This window comes from Pithys albifrons, chromosome 33, assembly GCF_047495875.1.
Source record: "Pithys albifrons albifrons isolate INPA30051 chromosome 33, PitAlb_v1, whole genome shotgun sequence".
In the NCBI taxonomy this organism is placed as follows: Eukaryota; Metazoa; Chordata; class Aves; order Passeriformes; family Thamnophilidae; genus Pithys; species Pithys albifrons.
In genome coordinates, this window is record NC_092490.1 from 1,157,149 (window position 1) to 1,181,249 (window position 24,101).

General features: G+C 49.4%; 2 protein-coding genes across 2 annotated transcripts in view; one reads left to right on the plus strand and one right to left on the minus strand.

The window, feature by feature from the left end:
• LOC139684162 (uncharacterized) overlaps positions 1 to 24,101 on the minus strand; it is a 1,455,962-nt gene that overhangs the window by 1,120,887 nt on the left and 310,974 nt on the right. Inside the window, 2 exon segments of the mRNA XM_071579763.1 lie at positions 17,003 to 17,713; positions 21,020 to 21,039. Of these exon segments, the coding sequence (XP_071435864.1) occupies positions 17,003 to 17,713; positions 21,020 to 21,039 (731 nt within the window).
• LOC139684161 (uncharacterized) overlaps positions 1 to 24,101 on the plus strand; it is a 1,434,678-nt gene that overhangs the window by 1,059,455 nt on the left and 351,122 nt on the right. Inside the window, 1 exon segment of the mRNA XM_071579762.1 lies at positions 19,646 to 19,666. Within this exon segment, the coding sequence (XP_071435863.1) occupies positions 19,646 to 19,666 (21 nt within the window).

Consider the following 24,101-nt stretch of genomic DNA (forward strand, 5'->3'; position numbering starts at 1 on the left):
GTCCAAGCTGACCCTGCCCTGACACAACTTCAGGCCATTCCCTGGGTGCTGTCCCTGGTTCCCACAGAGCAGAGATCAGTGCCTGCCCCTCCTCTGCTCCTGCCCAGGAAGTTGTACCTGCAATGAGTTTTCCCCTCAGTCTCCTCTTGTGCATCTCAACATAAAAAGTGCCCCCAGCTGCTCCTCACACACTGCCACTACAGGCTCTTGCCCATCTTAGTTGCCTCCCTTTGATACTCTCCAATGGCTCAATCTATTCCATCTGTTTTGGTGCCCCAAAGTGCCCCAATATTGCAAGGGATATAAATGCCAGGCCTGACGATTCCCAGGGGCCAGTGTGACACTGCAGGGCCTCATGGAACCCAGGGGACACTGTGACACTGCAGGGAGTTCGAGAACCTAGAGGACATTGTGACACTTCAGGGCCACCTGGAACCCAGGGCACACTATGACACTGGAAGTCCCAAAGCGCACTGTGACCCTGCAGGGTCCAGGGCACACTGTCACACACACAGAACCAGCCAGCCCTGCCCGAGCTCGGCAGCAGCACAGAGGGCACTGCCCAACCCTGGCACCGCTGGCGCCACAAGAGGAGCCCAATTGGCCTCTCTGTTTCCAGCACCAAAGGCAGACACAGCCCTGGCTCAAGGGGCAGCTGCAGCTGCTCCTCACTGTGCCCAGCAGGGCACACACACGCACCCCCCGGCACAGCAGGAGGCACATCCAGCTGCTCCTGAGCCAGCACAGGGTAAACCCCTGTGCCCCTCTAGGCCTGCACAGCTCCCTCTGTCCTGCCATCACCTCGAGCAGCTGCCCTGCACCTCTGGGGCTGCTCCCTTCGACTTCTCATCTTAAAACTGGAGGTCAGGACTCCAGCAGATCCCTTCTCTTCTCCCACTAGTGATGATGCCAAATGCCCTGTGGGGTGGGTGCAGCAATGGCAGCAGAAGAAGTGGCAGAACAGGGTGAATCCCATCTGGGCTGCTGCCTTGTGGCAAAGGTATCAGTGCCGGGGTGGGGCACCTGCTGTGAAGGTGTGTCATGGGGGTGCTCCTGTACCCAAGACTCAGGCCCCTGAAGAACAGCAGAACAACCAGCAGGTGGCTCAGACTGCTGCCATTGAAGGGGCTCAGGTGCCTTGGCATTGGCAGCACAAGAGGGAATTATTTATGGCCAGGACACCTCAAGCCATCAAGGAAGAGATGAAATATAAGGATGGGCTTGTGACTGAGCGGTGGGCTTAGCCAGGGGCACTGTTGCACAGGGTATCCATGGATGTGAAAGCCTAGACGGAGGAGCCTCTATGGGTTGGAGGACAATGACTGGAAGAGAAATAAAGGGAGGCCAGGCAGACTGACTGGATCACACTGCCGCAGACTCCCCATGGCAAGGCCCACATACTTATGGTGATGGAAACAAGCACAGGAAGTCTGGAAACATCCCCTGTGCTCCATGGCACTGCCTGGAACACTGTCCTGTGCCTGGAGGAGGAAATGTGATGGTGACATGGAACTCCTGAAAGAACTGAATCAGACTGTGGGACTGAATTCCAAAAAAACCTGACAGACACCTGGGCCAAAGAACCTTGCCTGAGTGCGTGAATCCCATGCCCTGCCATGCAGCAGCCTCTGGGAAGATCCAAGGGTGCAATGGACAGGGAAAGGTCACACTGAGAGCAGTGGGTGATGGGACCTGAAAACATTGGGATGCACATTTAGCAAAGACCGCCTGGTCAGTCCACACTGGAGCATCTCCCCATTGGGCTGGGCCTGCCCAATCAAAATTTTCAGGTTCTGTAGAAAGGATTAATGTTTCTGAAGTGCCCATTAAAACATGCTGGGAAAAGAGTCTGCATTGTTCCTGCCTCAGGCCAAGGCAAACCCATCCAGGGGTTGCTTTTCCTCAAGGTCTCAGGTGCTTTTGAAGGGTGGTGTGGGAGGAGGAGAACTCTGGTGTGTGCCTTGAGGGAATTTGATTTTGGGAGAGAAGGGCCAGTGGATCAATTCTATGACATTAATAATTATCCCTTCTGTGCTGGCTGGGTGGACATCACCCACCTGAGCCATCAATCTCACCCACAGCTGTTCTGGGCATTTCAGCCTTGACTTTCCTCTGATCGTTGCCCTCCCACCAAGGAAGAGGGAACTGCTCTAAAACTGGCCTAGTGCAGCAGTGCTGGAATCAGAACTGACTCCAATGTGCAACCTGCAACAGTCCAGCACCCCACAGCACCTTCCCTGCTTGAGAGACTATTCCCAGGGATGGAGGCCAAAGTCATGACCTGAGTGAACTCAACAGACACTTTTGTGACCATTTTATGACCTCCTGACAGAGCTGTTCCAGTCCGTAAGGGAGTGATGTCTGTGTGTGTATCTATCAAAAGAGAGAACTGGGGAAGGTGATGAGGAATTGGAAGTGTGAGACCTGGCATGACATAAAAGGGATGGATTAAGGGCTGGACATTGTCCTGCTTTCAGCTGGGATGGAGTTAATTCCCCTCAGGAGCTGTTTTGGATTCAGAAGGAGAATATTTTTGATAACACACTGATGCTTGGTTGTTTGCCATGTCATGTTTATACCAAGTCAATGACTCTGTTTTGTTGTTTCCTTTGTGTCTCCTGCTCTGCCATGAGGAGGTTCCCAAAATAAAAAAGCTGGGAGAGCTGAGCTGAACTGGCCAAAGGGTTTTTGCACAGCACATCATGTCATGCCCAGTATATAAACTGGGGATAGTTACCCAGAAATGGCTGACAGGGGTTTGGGAAGGGGAGTCTGGCATTGGTCAGTGGGTGGTGAGCAGTTCCATTGTGTAACACTTGTATTTTCTCCTTTTATTATCATTACTATATATTATTTACCATTACTATTGTCCTTTACTTTGATTTCAAATATTGAACTGTTCTTACCTCAACCTACAAGTTTCACTTTGATTGCCCTCCCAATTCCACTGGGCTGGAGTGGGGAGAGAGGGGAGGCTGAGGGAGTGTCTGTGTGGGGCTTCACCTCCAGCTGGGCCCCAAACCAGGACACCAGGGAGTTCTCCCTGCAGGCACAGAAATGCTCCCTTGCTCTTCTCCAGGGCATCCTCTTCCTCAGGTGAGTGTGTCCACTCCAGCCTGAGCAGTCGGTCCTGCCTCCCACCCTGTGATCCCTGCAGGGCCCTGAGCTGGAAGTGCTGCCCTGCAGAGGGAGGGGCTGTGCTGTCCTGGGGCCATATCACAGGTCCAAAGGGAAAGAAACTTGAGGAAAAGCAAAGGACAGGGAGCAATGAAGACAGACTCCTCTGATAAAGTCACACCAGTTTTCAGATAAATCTCCCCCAGACAGAAATGCATTTCCTTCCTCTGGTCAGTGTTGGCTGAGGGTGGTGTGAGCAGCAGGAGCTCTGCCCATGTGCTGCCAAGGCCTCAGCTTTGCTCTGCTGCATTGGGGACATGGAGATGCTTTATGACAGCTCTGACCACCATGAGGCAGGTCAAATGTACCACACCTTTTATAACATATCACCCTTTGTCCTTCTGACTCTGCAGCAGAGAGGCTGAACATGTCTTTATAATCATTGTATCTGTGTTTTTATAGTTTCAACAACAATTCATGGAGAATATTCTACTTAAGTTTATGAATTTTCATGCTTTTGACTGAAATTATGAAAAGACTTGCAATAAGACAGGATTTAAAGGGGCTCAGCTCTCTGTGGCTCAGAGCAGAGCCAGGAGAGCTGCAGTGTCCATCATTCTCTTTCCCATCTCCTCTGAGCTTTGCCTGGTGCTGCATTCATATTGAGTTCACACGAAGAAATCTTGAAAACCATAAACCTACAAGTGCCTGTGCAGTGCTGAGAGCAGGGCAGTGCTGCTTCCAAGGGCAGATCTGGAATACCTCCTCAGTGCCAGACCAGAGGTGAAGCTGGGATGGACAGAGCCCGATAAGAGGCTTCCTGGAGAGAAGTGCCTGGTTTATTCACCTATCTGAGATTCAGATTTGAAGTTTCAATGCCTTCTCCTGAAATCAGATGTTAATTTGTATGTGCTATTTCCCAGCCAGATATGACAAGCCAGAGAATTGAAAGAACAGGATGCTTCCCTGTCATGTAGGTCCTGCTTTAATGTCCTCCCTGAAATGTGCCCTGGGAACTCTCTGGGGTTGATGTGGGTGCTGTGAGCATTCCCAAGCCCTGCAGCTCTCCCTGAGCAAGATAAAGAGCTCTCCCAGGGGCTGTTCCTTCTCCACAGCCCTTCTCCCCAGCCCTGTCAGCAGCTCCCTGGGCAGGCTGAGAGCTGCCCCTGGCAGGCAGCAGAGTCCCTGTCCCAGCACAGCACCCTGGGCTGCAGGACCCTGCTCTGCCCCCACAGCCCTGGGCACCCTGGCCTGCACTCCCCGGCTCCACAGCTATCCCAAAGGGACCCCAACAGCCTCCTCCTCACACATCCCATAACCTGGGGCTGGGCTAGCTTTAGGAGATGCCTTCAGACACTTCCCAGGGCAGTGGGCACAGCCCCAAGGCTGAAAGAGCTGCAGGAGATTTTGGATGATGCCCTGGGGCACAGGGTTAAAGGTTATGCTGTAAGGGAGAAATTAACCTGAGTCAAGAAAGTTTAAAAGTCGGAACTGTAATTTACTAGAAAGATTACAAGAAATGCAATGATAGAGAAAAACATTTCTTTGAACCCTCAATAAACCAATTGTATAACCCATCCCCCTGGGACATGAACATTATGATCTTCATTAGCCCCTGTGCTGAGTGCCACGTGGTACCCCTGAATTCACAGGAAAAGGAAAGGAAACCTTTTGGTGAGGATGATGGTCACCGTCTAATCAAGAGTGGCTGTTGCAGTTCTGTTAAAGTCTTAGTCACCCTCTGGATACAAATAGTGATACCAGAAATGCCAATTCCTGAAGATTTGACATGCTCAGGTTCAGGTGGGAATGTCCTGTACCTCACCCAGGCTGGGGACTTCCACAATGGGTGATTTCACTCTGTGAGTCATGGGATATTTTTGGAGTCTTTGATGGTGTGAGTCATTGCAGCTGCCTATTGTTCCAGCCCCTAATGGCCCATTAGCAGAGATGAGCCCTCAGGGTGGGTGTGAATGTGTTGATGCCTCCCCAGAGGGGAGTTATCACAGGTGACTCATTGGTGTGAAGACACAAACATTCCTGTGCCTCCCAGGGTTCTCTCACACCCAGCTTGTAGCCTGAAGGCTTGGGTGGGCTCTGTATTTATACTGATAAAAGTAAAAAATTGGCATTTTTTCGCATCTTCCAAAATGCAGTTCTGTTCCTTGTCTTCTGTAGGGACTCCTGAACTCCTGGAAAATTTGTCTCAGCTTCTCTCTGAGGGAGGTTTTATGGTTTCGTCTGCAGGAACTTTTGGAGAACATGGCTGTGTTGGGCAGCCAATGGAAGGAAAATATTTTGTTGTCCTTTACAATATTTTTAGCCACCCTTCTACCCCTGGGGTGGAGGTGGCAGGAGAAAATGTGGAGAATGAAGAAGTGGTTACAGAGAAATCTGAAATAATCCTGTTATTAAAAGATGCAGAGAAAAACATAGGGTGGATCCATGATGGCCCATTAGCAGAGGTGAAAATCTCCAGGCCATGTGTGGGAATTGTCTCAGTGCTCCCAGGGGGGAGTTATCACAGCTCAGTCCCTGTGCAAGGCCGAGGAAAACACACCTACCTGGAGCCTGAGCTGGCAGGTGTGCACACCCTCAGAACCTTGGGGGTCACTTTGCACATCATCAGCTCCACCTGCACTGTCTGACTCATCAGCATTCCAGCCTTTCACACCTGGGCACACATTCTTCTGCCAGGAGAACAGGACCACCCTTATTTAATCTCAAATTCCCCTCCCACTCCCAATTAGCAGGCATTTTGGGGAACAGAGAAAAGAGAAGGAGGATACCAGAAGTTTTGTGTCACCCAGGACATTATGCACCAATCTATTCCCTTTTCTTTTGTTTTCTCCCTTTTCCCCAGTATGCCCTGAATAACACATTAACTCTGCACCTCTCTATCCAATATTACACACAAATAGGAACAATGGAACAGACAGTTTTACACCAAAAATAGTTCCTCTTCAGGTACACACCATGTTTCCCAGTTTTCTGAATTACCCACCAAGTGCAACTTTGTCCTTGAGCAAAATCAATCCCACAGATGGGTTTGCCTTTGCTTGAGACAGGACTGATCCACACGGTTTCCCCTGACACACCTCTCAGGTGCACTGTGGGGACTTTCTCTCCATCTGTGCTGTGAAGGGGCTCTGATTGGGGTTATCATCCAGTTAATAAAATTATTAGAAATGCCTCTGCCCAAATTAAGGTGCAAAAAGAACCAGATGCCAAAGTCAAGAGGATGGATTTTATTTAAGAGTAAATGTGAGGCAAAGAAAGAGAAATAGAAAGAAATAGGAAATAGGAGAGGGGGAGGGAAAGAGGGTGACATAGAAAAGTTAGAACAGGAAATGTATCCCCACTCCATGGAACCCAGTGGTGTCCTGTGGGTCTGGATCTGCTGTCTCCTTGGTGCTGAGGATCCCCCAAAACAGAGTCCAGGTCGATTTTTCTGGGATTTTCTTCTCTGTCACAATTTATCTTCACAACATTCCTTTCCAATTAATGTTCCACAAAGCTGCACCCACAACTGAGAAATGTCAGTGGTGCAGAGTGCAAGTATTTCCTAAACTGGTTACAGGTCTTGGGAGCTGGGAAAAGGTTTTCCTGTATTTTATCCATGTCCCATTTGCAGTCCAAAGCTGAAACTCCTTCTGATTCAGGAAAGGGGGTCTCAACCTTTTCCCATGGAATAGTTTCTTTTATTCTGTTAAGATCTTTTAGTTCACATGTCAAAATCTATGTAAGATTTAGACAAATTACCGTCATATATCCGAAGCGTTCTGAGGAAAAACTCTGGGAAGGTTGATACATATTTGTGTGATTTCAAACATGCAAAAACTCTTGTACCAACTGCCAATTTAACCTAGGTTGTCTTTTTCAGTTCTCAAGTTGTTGAATTTAAAGTATTTCATCATAAGAGAAGACTAAGAGATTATTCCACTTCATTCTTTCATTTTTAGTAAAACCAAAAAATAATTTATCAAAATTAAAAAATAATTAGTAAAAAGGTTTGTTTTATAAAGTCCTGCTAATATTTGATCTCCCAATGAATCTTTCAATGAAAACAAAAACAAATCACGAGAAATATTTTTTAAAAATAATTACGGGAAAATTAAAATTTTCGTTGGTTCCACACAGCTCCATCTCACCTGTTGGCAGGTCCCTATAAAAAGAGCAGTGGAAATTTCACCCAATACAGACTGATTCTTTTAAGACAGGCTGGGATAATGCTCCTGAAGCAGCAACTTGAGTCTGAAATGCTGACAGTCACAACGTGACACATCCTGAGGGAAAGGTGCTCATCACCCCTTGGCTGCTTTCTGTGAGCCTTCTCCTGCACATCTGCTGGCAGTTCCCCCAGTCCCAGCTGGTTCCTTTGATCTTCAGTGGGGAGTGATGGAATTCCTGGAAAAAGAAAACTACACAAACCTCCCCAAGAAAGCTACTCCTTAGTGAATCAAATGGTTCAACTGCATGAACTTGGGATCTCTCAGGTGGAGTTTTAACTCCTCTTCCATGCAGTGCTCTCTGCACTGCTGTTGTTGTTTGCCCCATCTTTTCAGGGGTCTCCTCCAACTAATTTCCTGTTCAGAGGCAGTGAGACTTCTGGGAAAAATTCAGGAAGAGCTGCCCCTTGTGCTGGGTTTCTTTGAGGGTTTTTAAGAGGCTTCTGCTCCTCCCCCTGGCGCCATGAACTGACCTTATCAGTTGGGCAGATAACACGTGCTCCTTTTGCTCCAGTGGTTTAACTTTGTGCCATCTGGGCAGTGGCTCCAGCCCCTCAGCATCCCACTGCATTAATAGTGACTGGATTTCCATCTCCCCTGATCCAGGGCCAGGCTTTGATATCTTGGGAGCCACACACGGTGCCAGTTTAGCAGCACTTTGCTGACCCTGGCACACATTGGTGGTTTCAGCTTTAATTAAGGGTCAATCTGCTCCTTCCTCATCATCAGCTGTCAATGCAAACCTGATGTTTTGCTCTTTCTCACAACAACAGACTGGCTCACTGTCTCTCAGCTCCTCCCCTGAACACAGGAAGTTTGAGTTACAAGGCTTTGTTTCGGATACTACATCCTGCAAATCTCCCTGTAAGATTCTCCCTCTCTCCTGCACATTCCAAAGCTCCACCTGAATCTTTCAGACATGCCCATGCACAGCAGCAAAGCAGTGCCACCATTTGCAGCCTGTCTTGAAGCTCAGCAGCAAGCAATGCTCCCGCTGCAGCCTTTTGGCCTAATTCTTCCTTTTTCTGGAAATATCATTTTTTTCCTGCCTCTTGCAAAGACAGGATTATTTCAGATTTCTGTGTAACCACTCCTTCCTTCTCCACATTTTCTCCAGCCACCTCCACCCCAGCACAGAAGAGTGACTAAGAAAATTTTAAAGGAAGGACAGAAAATATTTTCTTTCCATTGGCTGCCCACGAGGGCCATGCACTGTAAAAGCTCCTGCAAAAGGAACCACAAAACCTCCCTCAGAGAGAAGCTGAGGCAAAGTTTCCTGATTTCAGGACTCCCTACAGAAGAGCCCTCAATCTCCACAGGTCCCTCAGAGGAAGATGTGATACTCTAAAAGGGACTTCAAGGCAAGAACATAACGCTGCTCTCACTGCAATAAAATAACAGCACGTCCCAGTTTTCTGGTCTTTTCAGGGGTGAGGATCCAGCAAAACGGAGAGTCCAATGGATTAATACACTGACCCAGTTACAGTGGCTGGGACCAGTTGTGACTATGTGGGGATAACCCAAACTGTGAATTCTGCACACTCTGTGGCAATTCTGATGAACTGTTAATAATGCAACATTTGCAGCAGCTGCCCAGGGAACACCGGCACATTTTCTGTGCTTTTAATTTGAAATCTCATCAATAATCCACTTTTTAAAAACCTTGTAAGGAATACTGATCAAAACTAAAAACAAAACAAAGGGAAGTACAGTGCTGGTTGTGCCATGCTCATTCTTTTAGCTACAAATCCATCTGGTAGCAGTCATCAGTCTCCTCTCTTCCAGACCATACAATCAATACGAACTTCAGGAGCTGGACCTGTGGGCAAATATCTCGACCTCAAAGCTGTAGCATTCAACCTAGATGCAGTTAAAAACATCAAGACAAGGATTTCTAAACAAATTCATGTACAGATCTATTCTTCAGGAATGTGTGTTGTTTTAAATCCTGATCTGAATTTTCAGGCTCCAGAACAAAGCTTCTCCTTTCATCCAAGTCATAGTACAAGAGTTTCAGGTTACACAAATTCCTCTCTTCTTAGAAACACACTAATAGAAAAGTTATCACCTAAAGCAAGATTGAATTAAGACAGGAATCAGTCTGGCAGTTGAAAGACTGCTGCTTTATTCACTAAGCCTTAGAATCTTTTAACTTCTAGTACATTGCCAAAGAAGATGATGGAAGAACTCCAGTCCATATCCAAGTGTTACAAGTCTATATTTGGTACCACATTGAACTTCTATAATGAAGGTTCAAAATGACTTCCAAGTGTGAAAGATTCTCAGGTATGTTGATAGACAAGGAACAGAGCTGCATTTTGGAAGATGTGAAAAAAACCCCGAATTTATACATTTATCAGTATTAACTTAAGGCCCACCCCAGCCCTCAGGCTACAAGCTGGGTGTGAGAGATCCCTGGGTGGCACAGAAATGTTTGTGTCTTCACACCAATGAGTCACCTGTGATAACTCCCCTCTGGGGAGGCATCAACACATTCACACCCACCCTGAGGGCTCATCTCTGCTAATGGGCCATTAGGGGCTGGAACAATAGGCAGCTGCAATGACCCAGACCATCAAAGACTCCAAAAATATCCCATGACTTACAGGGTCAAATCACCCATTGTGGAAGTCCCCAGCCTGGGTGAGGTGCAGGGCATTCCCACTTGAACCTGTGCATGCCAAATCTTCAGGGATTTGCATTTCTGGTACCACTATTTGGAACCAGAGAGGGACTAAGAATATAACAGAACTGCAACAGCCACTCTTGACCAGACTGCGACCATCAACCTCACCAAAAGGTTTCCTTTTCCTTTTACTGTGAATTCAGGGATACTACGTGTCACTCAGCACAGGGGCTAATGAAGACCATAATGTTCATGCCCCAGGGGGATGGGTTATACAATTGGTTTTTTGAGGGTTCAATCAAGTTTTCCTCTGTATCTTTACATTTATTGCAACCTTTCTAGTAAATTTCATCTCCAGCTTTTAAACATTCTTGACTCAGGTTAATTTTTCCCTTTCAGCATAACCTTTAAACCTCTGCCCAGGAGTATCATCCAAATACTCCTGGAGCTCTGTCAGCCTTGGGGCTTTGCCCACTGCCCTTGGGAACTTCTGGAGGCATCTCCTAAAGTTGGTCCAGCCCCAGCTGATGGGATGTGTGGGGATGTGGTTGTAGGGGGGTCCTTTTGAATAGTTGTGGACTTGGGGGATGCAGCCAGGGGTGCCCAGGGCTGTGGGGCAGAGCAGGGTCCTGCAGCCCAGGGTGCTGTGCTGGGGCAGGGACTCTGCTGCCTGCCAGGGGCAGCTCTCAGTCGGCCCAGGGAACTGCTGACAGGGCTGGGGACAAGGGCTGTGGGGAAGAAGCAGCCCCTGGGAGGGCTCCTTTCCTCGCTCAGGGGCTGCTGCAGGGCTTGGGACTGCTCACAGCCCCCACATCAACCCCAGACAGTTCCCAGGGCACATTTCAGGGAGGACATTAAAGCAGGACCTACATGGAAGGGAAGCATCCTGTTCTTTCAATCTTCTGGCCTGACATGTCTGGCTGGGAAATGGCACATACAAATTAACATCTGATTTCAGGAGGAGGCACTGAAAGTCCCAATCTGATTCTCCAAGTTCTGAATAAACCAAGGACATCTCTCCAGGAGGGCTCATGTCCTGCTCTGTCCATCCCAGCTGCATCTCTGGGCTGGCACTGAGGAGATGTCCCAGATCTGCCCCTGGAAGCAGCACTGCCCTGCTCTCAGCACTGCACAGACACTTGTGGGTTTATGTTTTCCAAGATTTCATGGTGTGAACTCAATGTGAATGGAGAACCAGGAAAAGCTCAGAGGAGATGGGAAAGAGAGTGATGGACACGGCAGCTCTCCTGGCTCTGCTCTAAGCCACAGAGAGCTGAGTCCCTTTAAATCATGTCTTGTTTCAAGTCTTTTCATATTTTCAGTCAAAAGCATTAAAATTTATAACTTTAAGTAGAATATTCTCCATGAATTGTGGCTGAAAATATAAAAATACAGAGAAAATTATTCAAAGGACATGTTCAGACTCTCTGCTGCAGAGTTAGAGCAAAAAGGGTGATATTTTTATAAAAGGTGGGTTACATTTGACCTGCCTCATAATGGCCAGAGCTGTCACAAAGCAGCTCCATGTCCCCAATGCAGCAGAGCAAAGCTGAGGCCTTGGCAGCACATGGGCAGAGCTCCTGCTGCTCACACCACCCTCAGCCAGCACAGACCAGAGAAGGAAATGCATTTCTATCTGGGGAGATGTACCTGAAAACTTGTGTGACGTTGTCAGAGGGGTCTGTCTTCATTGCTCCCTGTCCTTTGCTTTTCTTTCCCTTTGGACCTGTGATATGGCCCCAGGACAGCACAGCCCCTCCCTCTGCAGGGCAGCACTTCCAGCTCAGGGCTCTGCAGGGATCACAGGGTGGGAGTCAGGACCGACTGCTCAGGCTGGAGTGGACACACTCACCTGGGGAAGGGGATGCCCTGGAGAAGAGCAAGGGAGCATTTCTGTGCCTGCAGGGAGAACTCCCTGGTGTCCTGGTTTGGGGCCCAGCTGGAGGTGAAGCCCCACACAGACACTCCCTCAGCCTCCCCTCTCTCCCCACTCCAGCCCAGTGGAATTGGGAGGGCAATCAAAGTGAAACTTGTAGGTTGAGGTAAGAACAGTTCAATATTTGAAATCAAAGTAAAGGATAATAGTAATGGTAAATAATATATAGTAATGATAATAAAAGGAGAAAATACAAGTGTTACACAATGGAATTGCTCACCACCCACTGACGAATGCCACACCCCCCTTCCCAAACCCCCGTCAGCCATTTCTGGGTAACTATCCCCAGTTTATATACTGGGCATGACATGTTGTGCTGTGCAATAACCCTTTTGGCCAGTTCAGCTCAGCTCTCCCAGCTTTTTTATTTTGGGAACCTCCTCATGGCAGAGCAGGAGACACAAAGGAAACAACAAAACAGAGTCCTTGACTTGGTATAAACATGACATGGCAAACAACCAAGCATCAGTGTGTTATCAAAAATATTCTCCTTCTGAATCCAAAACAGCTCCTGAGGGGAATTAACTCCATCCCAGCTGAAAGCAGGACAATGTCCAGCCCTTACTCCATCCCTTTTATGTCATGCCAGGTCTCACACTTCCAATTCCTCATCACCTTCCCCAGTTCTCTCTTTTGATAGACACACACACAGACATCACTCCCTTAGGGAATGGAACAGCTCTGTCAGGAGGTCATAAAATGGCCACAAAAGTGTCTGTTGAGTTCACTCAGGCCATGACTTTGGCCTCCATCCCTGGGAACAGTCTCTCAAGAAGCAAAGCTGGTGTGGGGTGTTGGACTGTTGCAGGTTGCACATTGGAGTCAGTTCTGATTCCAGCACTGCTGCACTAGACCCATTTTAGAACAGTTCCCTCTTCCTTGAGGTGAGGGCAATGATCAGAGGTATATCAAGGCTGAGATGTCCAGAAGAGCTGTGGGTGAGATTGATGGCATGAGGTGCTCAGGGGGATGATGCCCACCCAGCCAGCACTGAAGGGATAATGCCCAGTGTTGGATAGTTATCAATGTCATACAAATAATCCATTGGCCATTCTCACCCCAAATCCAGTCCCCTCAGGGCACACAGCAGAGTTCCTCTCCTCCCACATCACTCCTCAATTGCACCCAGGGCTTGGAACAAAAGCAATCCCTGGTGGGTTTGCCTTGGCCTGTGAGAGGAACAACCCTAAACATTTTGATTGGGCAGACCCAATGTTATTGGCAGATTCCCCCAGCGTGGACTGATCTGTTGGCCTTTGCTAAATGTGCATCCCAATGTTTGCAGGTCCCACCACCCATTGCCCTCCATGTGCTCTTTCCCTCTCCATTGCACACTTGGATCTTCCCAGAAGCTGCTGCATGGCAGGGCATGGGATTCACCCACTCAGAGCCAGGGTCTTGGACCCAGGTGTCTGTCAGGTTGTTTTGGAAATGAGTTCCATGGTCTGATTCAATTCTTTCAGGGGTTTCATGTCACCATCAAATTTCCTCCTCCAGTCCCAGGACAGGGTTCCAGGTAGTTCCATGGGACACAGGGGATGTTTCCAGCTTTCCTGTGGTTTTTCTACCACCATAAGCACGTGACCCTTGATGTGAAGGTTTTGGGGCAGTGTGAAAGTCATTTTGCCAAGCCTGCCCTTATTTCTATTCCAGTCATCGTCCTCCATCCCAGAGATGCTCCACCTGCTTGGCCTGTGTAACTGCAGCACATTTCACATTCATGGATACCCTGTGCAACAGTTCCCATGGCTAAGCCCACCCCTCAATCACAAGCCCATCCATATGTTCCATCTCTGCCTTGATGGCCCGAGGTGTCCTGGGCCCAGGGAGCCAGAAAGAATTCCCCCTTGTGCTGCCAATGTCAAAGCACCTGAGCCCCTTCAATGGCAGCAGCCTGAGCCACCTGCTGGTTTTTCTGCTGTTCTTCAGGGGCCTGACTCTTGGGTACAGGAGCACCCCCATGACACACCTTCACAGCAGGTGCTCCACCCAGGCACTGATACCTTTGCAAAAAACCAGCATCTCAGATGGGCTTTCCCCTGTGCTGCCAGTTCTTCTGCTGCCATTGCTGCACCCACCCCACAGGGCATTTGGCACCATCAAGAATCGGAGCAGAGAAGGGATCTGCTGGAGCCCTGACCTCCAATTTCAGGATGAGAAGTGACAGGGAGCAGCCCCAGAGGTGCAGGGCAGCAGCCTGAGGTGATGGCGGGACAGAGGGAGTTGTGCAGGCCTGGAGGGGCACAGGGGCTGTGCCCTGTGCTGGCTCAGGAGCAGCTGGATGTGCCTCCTGCTGTACCGGGGGGTGCGTGTGTGTGCCCTGCTGGGCACAATGAGGAGCAGCTGCAGCTGCCCCTTGTGCCAGGGCTGTGTCTGCCTTTGCTGCTGGACACAGAGAGGCCAATGGGGCTCCTCTTTTGGCGCCAGCGGTAACAGGAGTGGGCAGTGCCCTCTGTGCTACTGCCTAGAGCTGGGCAGGGCTGGCTGGTTCTGTGTGTGTGACAGTGTGACCTGGGCCCTGCAATGTCACAGTGGCCCCTGGGCACCCTCAGGCCCCACATCACACAGCCCTGGCAGTTCCCTCACCTCAAATATTGAGGCTGTTTGAGCCACTACAGGAGAAGGAAGAGACTGAGCCATTGGGGAGTGTCCAAGGGAGGAAATCAAAGTGGGCAAGGGCCTGCAGGGGCAGAGTGTGAGGAGCACCTGGGGACACTTGGTGTGTTCAGCTGCACAAGAGGAGACTGAGGGGACAACTCATTGCTAGTACAACTTCCTGGGCAGGGACAGAGGAGGGGCAGGCACTGATCTCTGCTCTGTGGGGACCAGGGACAGCACCCAGGGAATGGCCTGAAATTCTATCAGGGCAGGGTCAGGTTGGACCTTACAAAGGGGTTCTTCCCCCAGAGGGTGGTGGGCACTGACCAGGCTCCCCAGGGCAGTGGGCACAGCCCCAAAGTTGCCAGAACTCCTGGGGGGTTTGTATTATGCTCTGGGACACAGGGTGTGACTCTTGGGGATGGGCCTGTGCAGGGCTGGGGGTTGGACTACATGATCCTTGCAAGCCCCTTCCCACTCAGCACATTCTGGCATTTTGTGACACCAGCTGGGCTGATCCCAGTGCGCAATGACTCACGTACCCTCCCAAAACTACTGTGGATGCTCCCTGTGTGGGGAGGGGTCCCAGCCCCACCCCAGCAGATCTGGAAGAAGGGGAGACACCCTCCTACAAGTAACTTGTCAATGAATGTGGGTCCCCCACAAGCCACTTCCAACAGTGCAGAATTGGGGATTATAACTCCACTCAGGCACCAGTGGAGACACAAGGTCACTACGGCGGGGGGAGGAACACTGAGGAGCCATTTAGAACCACTAAAACAAGATATAAAAGAGCAGGATTTTTCTTTCAATAGAGTCATCTCATCCCCCCGATTGCAAAAGGGTCAACTTAGCCCAAGAAAAAAAGAAGCAAAACCCTCAAAAGATATTTAAAGGCCCCTGAACTGCTTCAAAGCAGCAGGATCCCCTCAGAAAGAGCTCTCTGTGTCCCTCTCTGTGGGTTCCCACTCTAAGTGCTGATGTCACATGTCCCCCACACTCCCTCACTTTACCCTCTCAGGACAGGAGGGCACCACAGAAGCTCCCTCAGTTTTTCCACACACCCCATCTCACGTTTCCCAAATCCCATCCCATTCCCCTTCAAGTCCCATCCCAACCCTCCCAATTTGCATCCAAACCCTTTCCAATTTTACCCCATCTTCCCTGGATTTGTAGCATCCCTTCTCCTGCTGGTGACTCCCGCTAAGTGGGTTCAAATTGGATTAAACCATTTTGGGATGGGATTGAGTCATTTCAAGTTGACATGGAGCCATTTTGGGGTGAGATTGAGGTGTTATGAGCTGACAGATCAATCCCTCTCAGATATTGGACTGCAAAATGATGGAGAAATGTCAGTCGGTCTGGACACCTCCAGTTTTTGAGAAAAAACACCCAAATCCCCACGGAACCCTGAAATCTTCCTGAATATCTCTTTGATCCCCAAATTCCTGCCCGAATTCCCAAGAGGATGGTGGAAATTTAGATGTCTTTGTTAGATCTCTCTATTTAAACTTCAATTTCAGGTGATTTTAAGAGATGGAGATGAATCAAATAAAATATTTTAAAAAAACCACAAAAAACCCGAATCATGTGAATGTATATGGGGTTGAGTTGGGTGGCCTTTAGAGAATTAGAATTATAGAATTATTTAGTTTGGAAAATATCTCAAACGCCATTCAGGACTGCTTTTGGCCACCTGAAGAACTAAGTGAGGGCAGGGGAGATTTTTAGGTTCAAAAGTCAGCAAATCCCCCTTCCCAATGAATTTCACACATCAGTCTCTGTCCCCACGTGGGATGGTTCTGACTTAGCAAAATGCCAATTAAGCATTTCAGAGGAAAAGTCCCTCCTCCTCCCCCACCCTCCTCCCACCCCAAAAAAACCCCAACAAACAAACAGCAGATGATAGTTCAGTAGATTATGGTACATTAAACAGAATAGAGAGAAAAAGTAAAACCCAAATAAAATACAAACTACACACTAAGAAAAAAAGCTAGCAAGAGCAATAGAAAAAATTGTAATTCCCTAGAAAAGATAATAAAATGCTGGAGGGCCTTGGTCTCTCCCCATGAGCTCTGACCTTCACCCCAAGTTATTGCTCATCCAGCAGGAAGAAGGAAGACCCCTCCTCCCTCTCTTTTTCTATCTAGGATGACGTCAGAATATGGTAGGCAATATCATCGGCCACTAGGAGTCAACTGGCCTGACCTGGTTCAAGTCAGCTGATTGTCCAAGGCCTGCACTAGAAAACAAAGCCTAAATCTGGGCCTAACTAAACCCTTGACACCATGGATGTTCCTCCCCCTGTGTAAATTCAAGTGCCCACAGAGAACCAGGAGGATGAGGAGAACACAAGCCAGGTGTGTTCCTAACGTGGATCACTGGGAATGTGGTTCAGCAGTTCTGTTCAAAACGTGGCTCTGCTGATGCGTGATGGAGTTGGAGCAGCAGACAAAGCTCTTCCCACATTTGGGGCACGCACAGGGCTTCCCTTACTGGTGGGTGCGTTGGTGTCTGGTCAAGTTAGAGCTGGTGCTGAAGCTCTTCCCACACTCGTCACACTTGTTTGGCCGCTCCCCAGTGTGGATACGCCGGTGGGTGATGAGGCTGGAGTTGACATTGAATCTCTTCCCGCAGTCGGTGCAGGGGAAGGGCCTCTCCCCGGTGTGTATGCGCTGATGCCTGTAGAGAGCTGAGCTTGTCTGAAACGTCTTCCCACACTCGGAACATTCGTAGGGCCTCTCCCCAGTGTGGTTCATCTGGTGGATGAGAAGCTCAGAGTTCCGCCTAAAGCTTTTCCCACACTCCCCACAAAGATAAGGCCTCTCTCCGTTGTGGATACGACGGTGCCTGATGAGGCTGCAGTTGTCATTGAATCTCTTCCCGCAGTCGGTGCAGGAGAAGGGCCTCTCCCCCGTGTGTGTGCGCTGATGTCTGAGGAGATGCGAGCTGGTCTGACACCTCTTCCCACACTCGGAACACTCATAGGGTCGTTCCCCAGTGTGGATCTTCTTATGATGGATCAGGTGGGAGCTCGCTCTGAAGCTCTTCCCACACTCCCCACAGCTGTAAGGCCGTTCCCCTCTGTGGATGAGCTGATGATAGTTAAAGTGGGAGATGTTGATGAAGCTCTTCCCACATTCCAGGCACTTGTATGGCTTTTCCCTGGTGTGAAGCTGCTGCTGCACCACCAGGTCAGAGCTCTGGCTCAATCTCTGAGTGCCTTCCCCGGACACGCTAGGTGTTTCCTCCTCGGACATCTCTGGGCTTGGCTTGGAGCTCCTCTTCCTGTGGGATCGCCGTGGCTTTTCCTCCCCAGTGACTTCCTGCACTGTGGCACTGTTCAAAACAGCCTCTGTCGTGAAGTTCTGCTGGGGGGATTTGTCCTCCATGCTCTCCACGCTCAGCTCAGGGCCTGGGGCAGGAAGGAACAAGGACACTCAGGGCATTTGCCTCCAGCCCACAAGGAAGGCCAAGGACATCCCCCCAAACCCGGTCCCGGCAGGACGGCGTTGGCAGCGGGGTTGTCCTGCAGCCGGGGCCATGCTGGGCTGGAAGATGCAGCACAAGAGAGGGAAAAAAGGGGCACTGACTTCCTCCTCACCTGCCTGGGGCTCCCGGGGCATTTTCCTCTTTCTTGCAGCCTCTTCCTGCATCCTGTTAAGGTTTGGAAAGGAGAAATCCTTTTCTGGGGTAGAAAATCAACATGTTAGCACATTGGTTGTGGGTTTCTACTCTCAAATCTATCTCTAGAAAGACACCAGTGTCTCAGTTTAAGATAATTTCCAAAGGGGAGTCATCGTGGAGAGAAGTCTCCTGCCTGGGATTTCCTACTCAGTTTTCTGCAATGCAGAGAAAGTGAACAAATACATCTAAACGGAAGGGGGAAAAACCCGAACTCTTTACCAAGAAGAAATGCTGAAAACAACTCATAAACTGGGCTAAACAAACTCAGGAGGAGAAACTTCCCAAGCCCAGCCCACTCTGTCCAGTCAAGTTAGTGCCCAGCCTCATCCTCCCATAAAACACACATGGCCACAGCACAGAGGCAGAATGGCCCCCCTTCCATAGGATTCACCTCCCCCACACCCCAAAACCCTGGCAGGAACCTTGAGAGTCAGCACTGCAGTCAGGCTGTGCTGCTGGGACAGGCAGTCAAGCCAGTGGTCCTCATCCAGTGGTGTCTGTGGTCCTGTCCCAGTAGTGGTCAGAGCTCAGATCCTTCCAGAGGGTGGTGGAAGCCCCAAGTGGGGAGCTGTGCTGGTTTAAAGGTAAACTGGCAGGAGAAATGAACACAACACAAGGCAAATTATAAGTCAGAGTTACAACTTAACGAAAATATTACAAGAAATGCAATGGCAGAAAGAGAAAAATTGGTTTTAACCCACAAAACCCCAGCAGTATAACCCAGCCCCCTGGGGCACAAGCACAAAGGGGTTTGTTAGCCCCTGTGCTGAACCCTGTGTGGCTCCCCCAAGTCCAAAGGAAAAGTCCAAAGTGGAAAACCTGTGGGTGCAGCTGACAGTTGCAGTCTGGTGGAGAGTTATGAGGTACAGAAAGAGATACAAAAAGGCAGGGGAAAAGCCAAGGTTGCTTTTAGAAGCAAAGAAAAAACTTATCACCAGAAGCTACTTTTTTTGCTGAGATACCCTGTGGGGGAAAACAGTTTCTACCTTTTTTTTTTTTCTTCTGTTTCTCTGCCATTTTGATAGATATCTCTGGCCCCAAGAGGCTTGGAATGCTGTCTTTGGATATGTAGAGTTGTTCCTCCAAAGGTGTTTTTTAGCCTTTCTGGGCTGAGCAAAGTCTGGTCCTCATAAGGAGGTGAGAGAGGGGGAAGTAGGGAGAGATTTTCCATTATGGTAACGGTTTGCTCTCTTTCATTTTCCCTCCCTGAATTCTCAAGGTGCCTTCTCTGAGTTTTCATAGTGTTCCAAAAGGTTTGTACGTGATTTTTGGCAGGCAGCTACGAGCCCAACAGCAGGAACCTTTATGCCAGGCAGGCTCCAGCAGGATGCTCTGGCAGGAAGTTTGTTTGGGAGCTTTGAGCAAAATGTTGACAGAAAACCTTTCAATAGGATGTTTTTGGCAGAGAAACAGTGGAGGAACATTGTTCCTTGGAATTGTGTATTATGTGAGTGTCACAGGGGACACACAGGAGTCCCCACTGATCCATCCTGGGGCTGGTTCTTCTCCTCCCAACCTCGGCTCCTCCCCACGGGGTCCCCTCAGTGTTGTGAGATTGCTTGCAAAAAGTTAATTTCTGAGCAATCCAAACTGCTTCAGCTCCGTGAGAATCATGCTGATACTTCAGCCTCCAAGGACACACACCTGCTGTTTGTCCGTTAGGAAACGGTCACTCCTTGCAAGTGTTTTCACGAGAGCGTCTCAACTGCCTTCCTGATCTCTGGACATGGACCTCAAAACATCGGGATGAGTTAATACAAACACTGGACTTGTGAGAGATAGGCTTTTAACCAATTAGAAGTTCTAGGGTATTGGGGTGAGACATTTTAGCCAATAAGATGTACCTCTAACCCTATATAAACCATGTGCTGTGTGAAATAAAATATCTTCAATTTGAATCTCATAGATTCGTACTGTGAAGTCCTTTCTCTCCGCAAAAGTTTGTTTACTTTATCTTAGAAGATTAAGATAAAGGTTAATTTGGTTGATAAAATGTATAAATACATGAAAAGCCTTCTAAGGGTTTGTATGGAGCTGGAAAGATTCTCTCCCTGTCTCTGCCCAGAATAAACGACTGTCTGGCTCACAGACACTCCAAACGGGGGAATGGGGGGTCTCATTTCCTCCTGATGACTTTTGGTGACAATTACTGATGACTGAGGTGGGACAAAACTGCAGATGCTCCACTGAGCACTCCAGTGACACCCAAAATATTATTTGAGGAGAATCCTCTCAGTCCCAGGATCTGTTGAGTTGAAAGCAAGATCCCTGGAATTTTGTTAAGTCATTTCTCAGTGTGTAAAATCTATACTGAAATATCATAGAAATGGAGCCTGAGAATAGAATGTAATGGGGTGTGGTAGTTTTAGCTTCAGTTTCAGCCAGGCCTCAATTCATCAGGCCCAGAGGATGTGACAGAGATTAGAAGGGACAAGCATCACCTGACTTAAGCAACCAAAGAGGTATTTCATTACATCTGACAGCATCAAGAAGCATCAAGAAGTATAAAAGAGAAGGAGGTGGAGCTTCTGTCTCTTTTGCTCTTCACCTTGGGCCTGTGCTCTGCCTCTACCAAGACAGGGCCTTGCCACCATCCCTGCTCTGTTATCACAGAATCACAGAATCAGTTGGGTTGGAAGAGACCTCCGAGATCATCAAGTCCAACCCTTAATCCAACCCCACTTTGATCACCAGATCATGGCACTCAGTGCCACGTCCAGTCTCACCTTAAAAACCTCCAGGGTCGGAGAATCCAACCCCTCCCTGGGAAGGCCATTCCAATGCCTGACCACTCTCTCTGGAAAAAACTTCTTCCTGATATCCAACCTAAACCTCCCCTGGCAGAGCTTAAGCCCCTGCCCTCCTGTCCTGCTGTTGGTTGCCTGGGAGAAGAGACCAATCCCCACCTGGCTACAACCTCTTTCAGGGAGTTGTACAGAGTGATAAGGTCTCCCCTGAGCCTCCTCTTCTCCAGGCTAAACAACCCCAGCTCCCTCAGCCTCTCCCCACAGCACTTGTGCTCCAGTCCCTTCACCAGCCTTGTTGCTCTTCTCTGGACCTGCTCCAGCCCCTCAATATTTTTCCTGAACTGAGAGGCCCAGAACTGAGTACAACACTCAAGGTGTGGCCTCACCAACACAGAGTCCAGGGGAAGGGTCACTGTCCTGGTCCTGCTGGCCACGCTAGTTTTGATCCAGGCCAGGACCCCATTGGCCTTCTTGGCCTTCTTGGCCACACTGTGGGCTCATGTAGAGCTTCCTGTCACTCAGTACCCCCAGGTCCCTCTGCCTGGCTGCTCTCCAGCCACTCTGTGCCCAGCCTGGAGCGCTGCAGGGGGTTGTTGTGGCCAAAGGGCAGGACCTTCACTTAGCCTTGTAAAACCTCATCCCACTGGAATCAGCCCATCTCTCCAGTCTACCCAGATCCCTCTGCAGAGCCCTCCTGCCTTCCAGCAGGTCGACACTCCCTCTCAACTTGGTGTCATCAGCAAATTTGCTAATGACGGTCTCAATCCCCTCATCTAAATCATCAATAAAGGTGTTAAACAGGACTGGACCCAACACAGACCCCTGGGGACACCACTGGTGACCGGCCACCAGCTGGACACAGCCCCATTCATCAGCACTCTCTGGGCTTGACCCTGCAGCCACCTCCTAATCCAGCAGAGGGGACGCCTGTCCAAGCCATGGGCTACCAGCTTTTCCAGGATTATATTATGGGAGACAGTGTCAAAGGCCTTGCTGAAGTCCAGACAGACACATCCACAGCCTCACCCTCATCCACCATGTGGGTCACCTGATCATAAAAAGAGATCAGGTTGGTCAGACAGGACCTGCCCCTTCTAAACCCATGCTGGCTGGGTCTAATCCCTTGTCCATTCTGAAGGTGCTGTGTGATTGCACTCAGGGTGATCTGCTCCACAACCTGTCTTACTGGTGAAAACTGAGGGAAAGTAGGTGTGAAGTACCACAGCCTTCTCCTCATCTCTGGTAACTATGTTCCCCCCCAAGTCCAACCAAGAATGGAGGTTTTTCTTGTCCCTCCTTTTCCTATTAACATATTTACAGAAGCATTTTCTCATCCCTAACTGAAGTAGCCCAACTGACTTGAAATCGCATTTTTGTCTCTCATTTTCTTGCTACAGTACCCAACTATGTTCCTAAACTCTTTCTAAATAGCCAGCCCTTTTTTTCCACACTCAGTCAGCTCTCTTTTTATCACTGATTTCCTTCAGAATCTTCCTGTTCAACCAAGATGGATGTCTTCCCCATTGGCTTCCCTTTTGGCACACCGGGACAGGCCGTTCCTGTGCACTCAAGACTTACTTCTTGAAGCACATCCATCCCTCCTGTACCCCCTTGTTTCTGAGGGTTTTTTCCCAGGGTATACTCTGGACCAGTCTTCTGACCAGGCTGAAATCTGCCATCTGGATGTCCAGCTTAGAGGTTTTATTGATGGCCCTCCTTGCATCCCTGAGTATTGAAAATTCTATTATTTCAAGGTCACTGTGCCCCAGACAGCCTCTGACCACTACATCTCCCACCAGCCCCTCTTTGTTTGTAAACAGCAGGTGTCCAGGAGCCCCACCCCTGGTAGGTTCATTTACAAGCTGAAGCTGGAAATTCTTGTCTATACACTCCAGGAATCTCCCAGACTGCCTCTTCTCTGCTGTGTTGAGCTCCCAGCAGGTATCTGGCAGGTTAAAGTCACCCACAAGAACAAGGGCTGGAAATTTTGAGATATCTGTCAGCTTCTTGTAGAATAATTCATTTCCTTCATCATCCTGGTTGGGTGGCCTGTAACAGACACCCACAAGGATGTCAGCCCTGTTGGCCTTCCTATTGATTCTGGTCCAGAGACACTCAACCTTGTAACTGCTGACCTCAAGTTCAACAGAGTCAAGAGACTCTCTAACATATAAAGCCACCCCTCCACTGGGATATACTGGGAGTGAGTGGAACCATAGTGGGGGTAAAAGGAAGCAACTGGAAGCATGTGGGGGGAACTGGGTTAATATTGCGAGCAACTGGATGCACACTGGAGTCATACTGGGATCATAATGAGACTATCTGGGAGTGACTCGGATCATACCGGCCATGACTGGAAAAAAACTGGGAGCACACTTGGAGCTAATGGCATGATACTGGACTGATACTGGAAGCAAGTGGAACCAAGTTGAAGGCAACTGGGATAACACTAGGACGACCTGGGCCACAGCTGGAGGACACGAGGGGGCAGCAGGAGGGTTTGTGGGACCACCTTCTACTGCCTGGGGTGGCTCTGGGGGCCCTCGGCTCCTCGGGTCTCTTCCTGCAGCCACAGAACATGGAGGGACCTTCCTCTGGGTGGGTCCTCCACGTGTTCCAGGAGCATTGGGTTCCTCCTGGCAAAGACTGGGGGCAACTGGGATCATCCTGACACCATATTGGCAGACACTGGAAGTCACTGGAACCATACTGGGGGTGACTGGGACCACAGTGGGAGTGACTGGGAGTATGCTAGCAGAATACTGAGACCACACATGGGGAACTGGGAACAAGTCAGAGTGATTTGGTCTATACTGGGTGCTACTGGGCGGCACTGAGACCATGTTGGGACAGATCACGGTCATACTGGGCCAACTAGAATCATGTTGTGGGCAACTGAGATATAGTGAGAACAGCTGGGCTCATACTAGAGGTGACTGGGCTCATACTGGGAGTGACTGGGCTCTGGGAAGCACAGGATGGGCAGCAGGGGGAGGGAAACCCCCCTCCCACTGCCCTGAATTCCCAAAATCCTTATTCCCAGTCCCTGCTCTGGCCCTGAGCAGCAGATTTGTTCTGTGATCCCTTTCCCTGGGGACACTTCCCCACCCTCTCCCCACTTTTCTGCCTCTGGAAATTGCCACTTTGGAGCCCCATCCCAT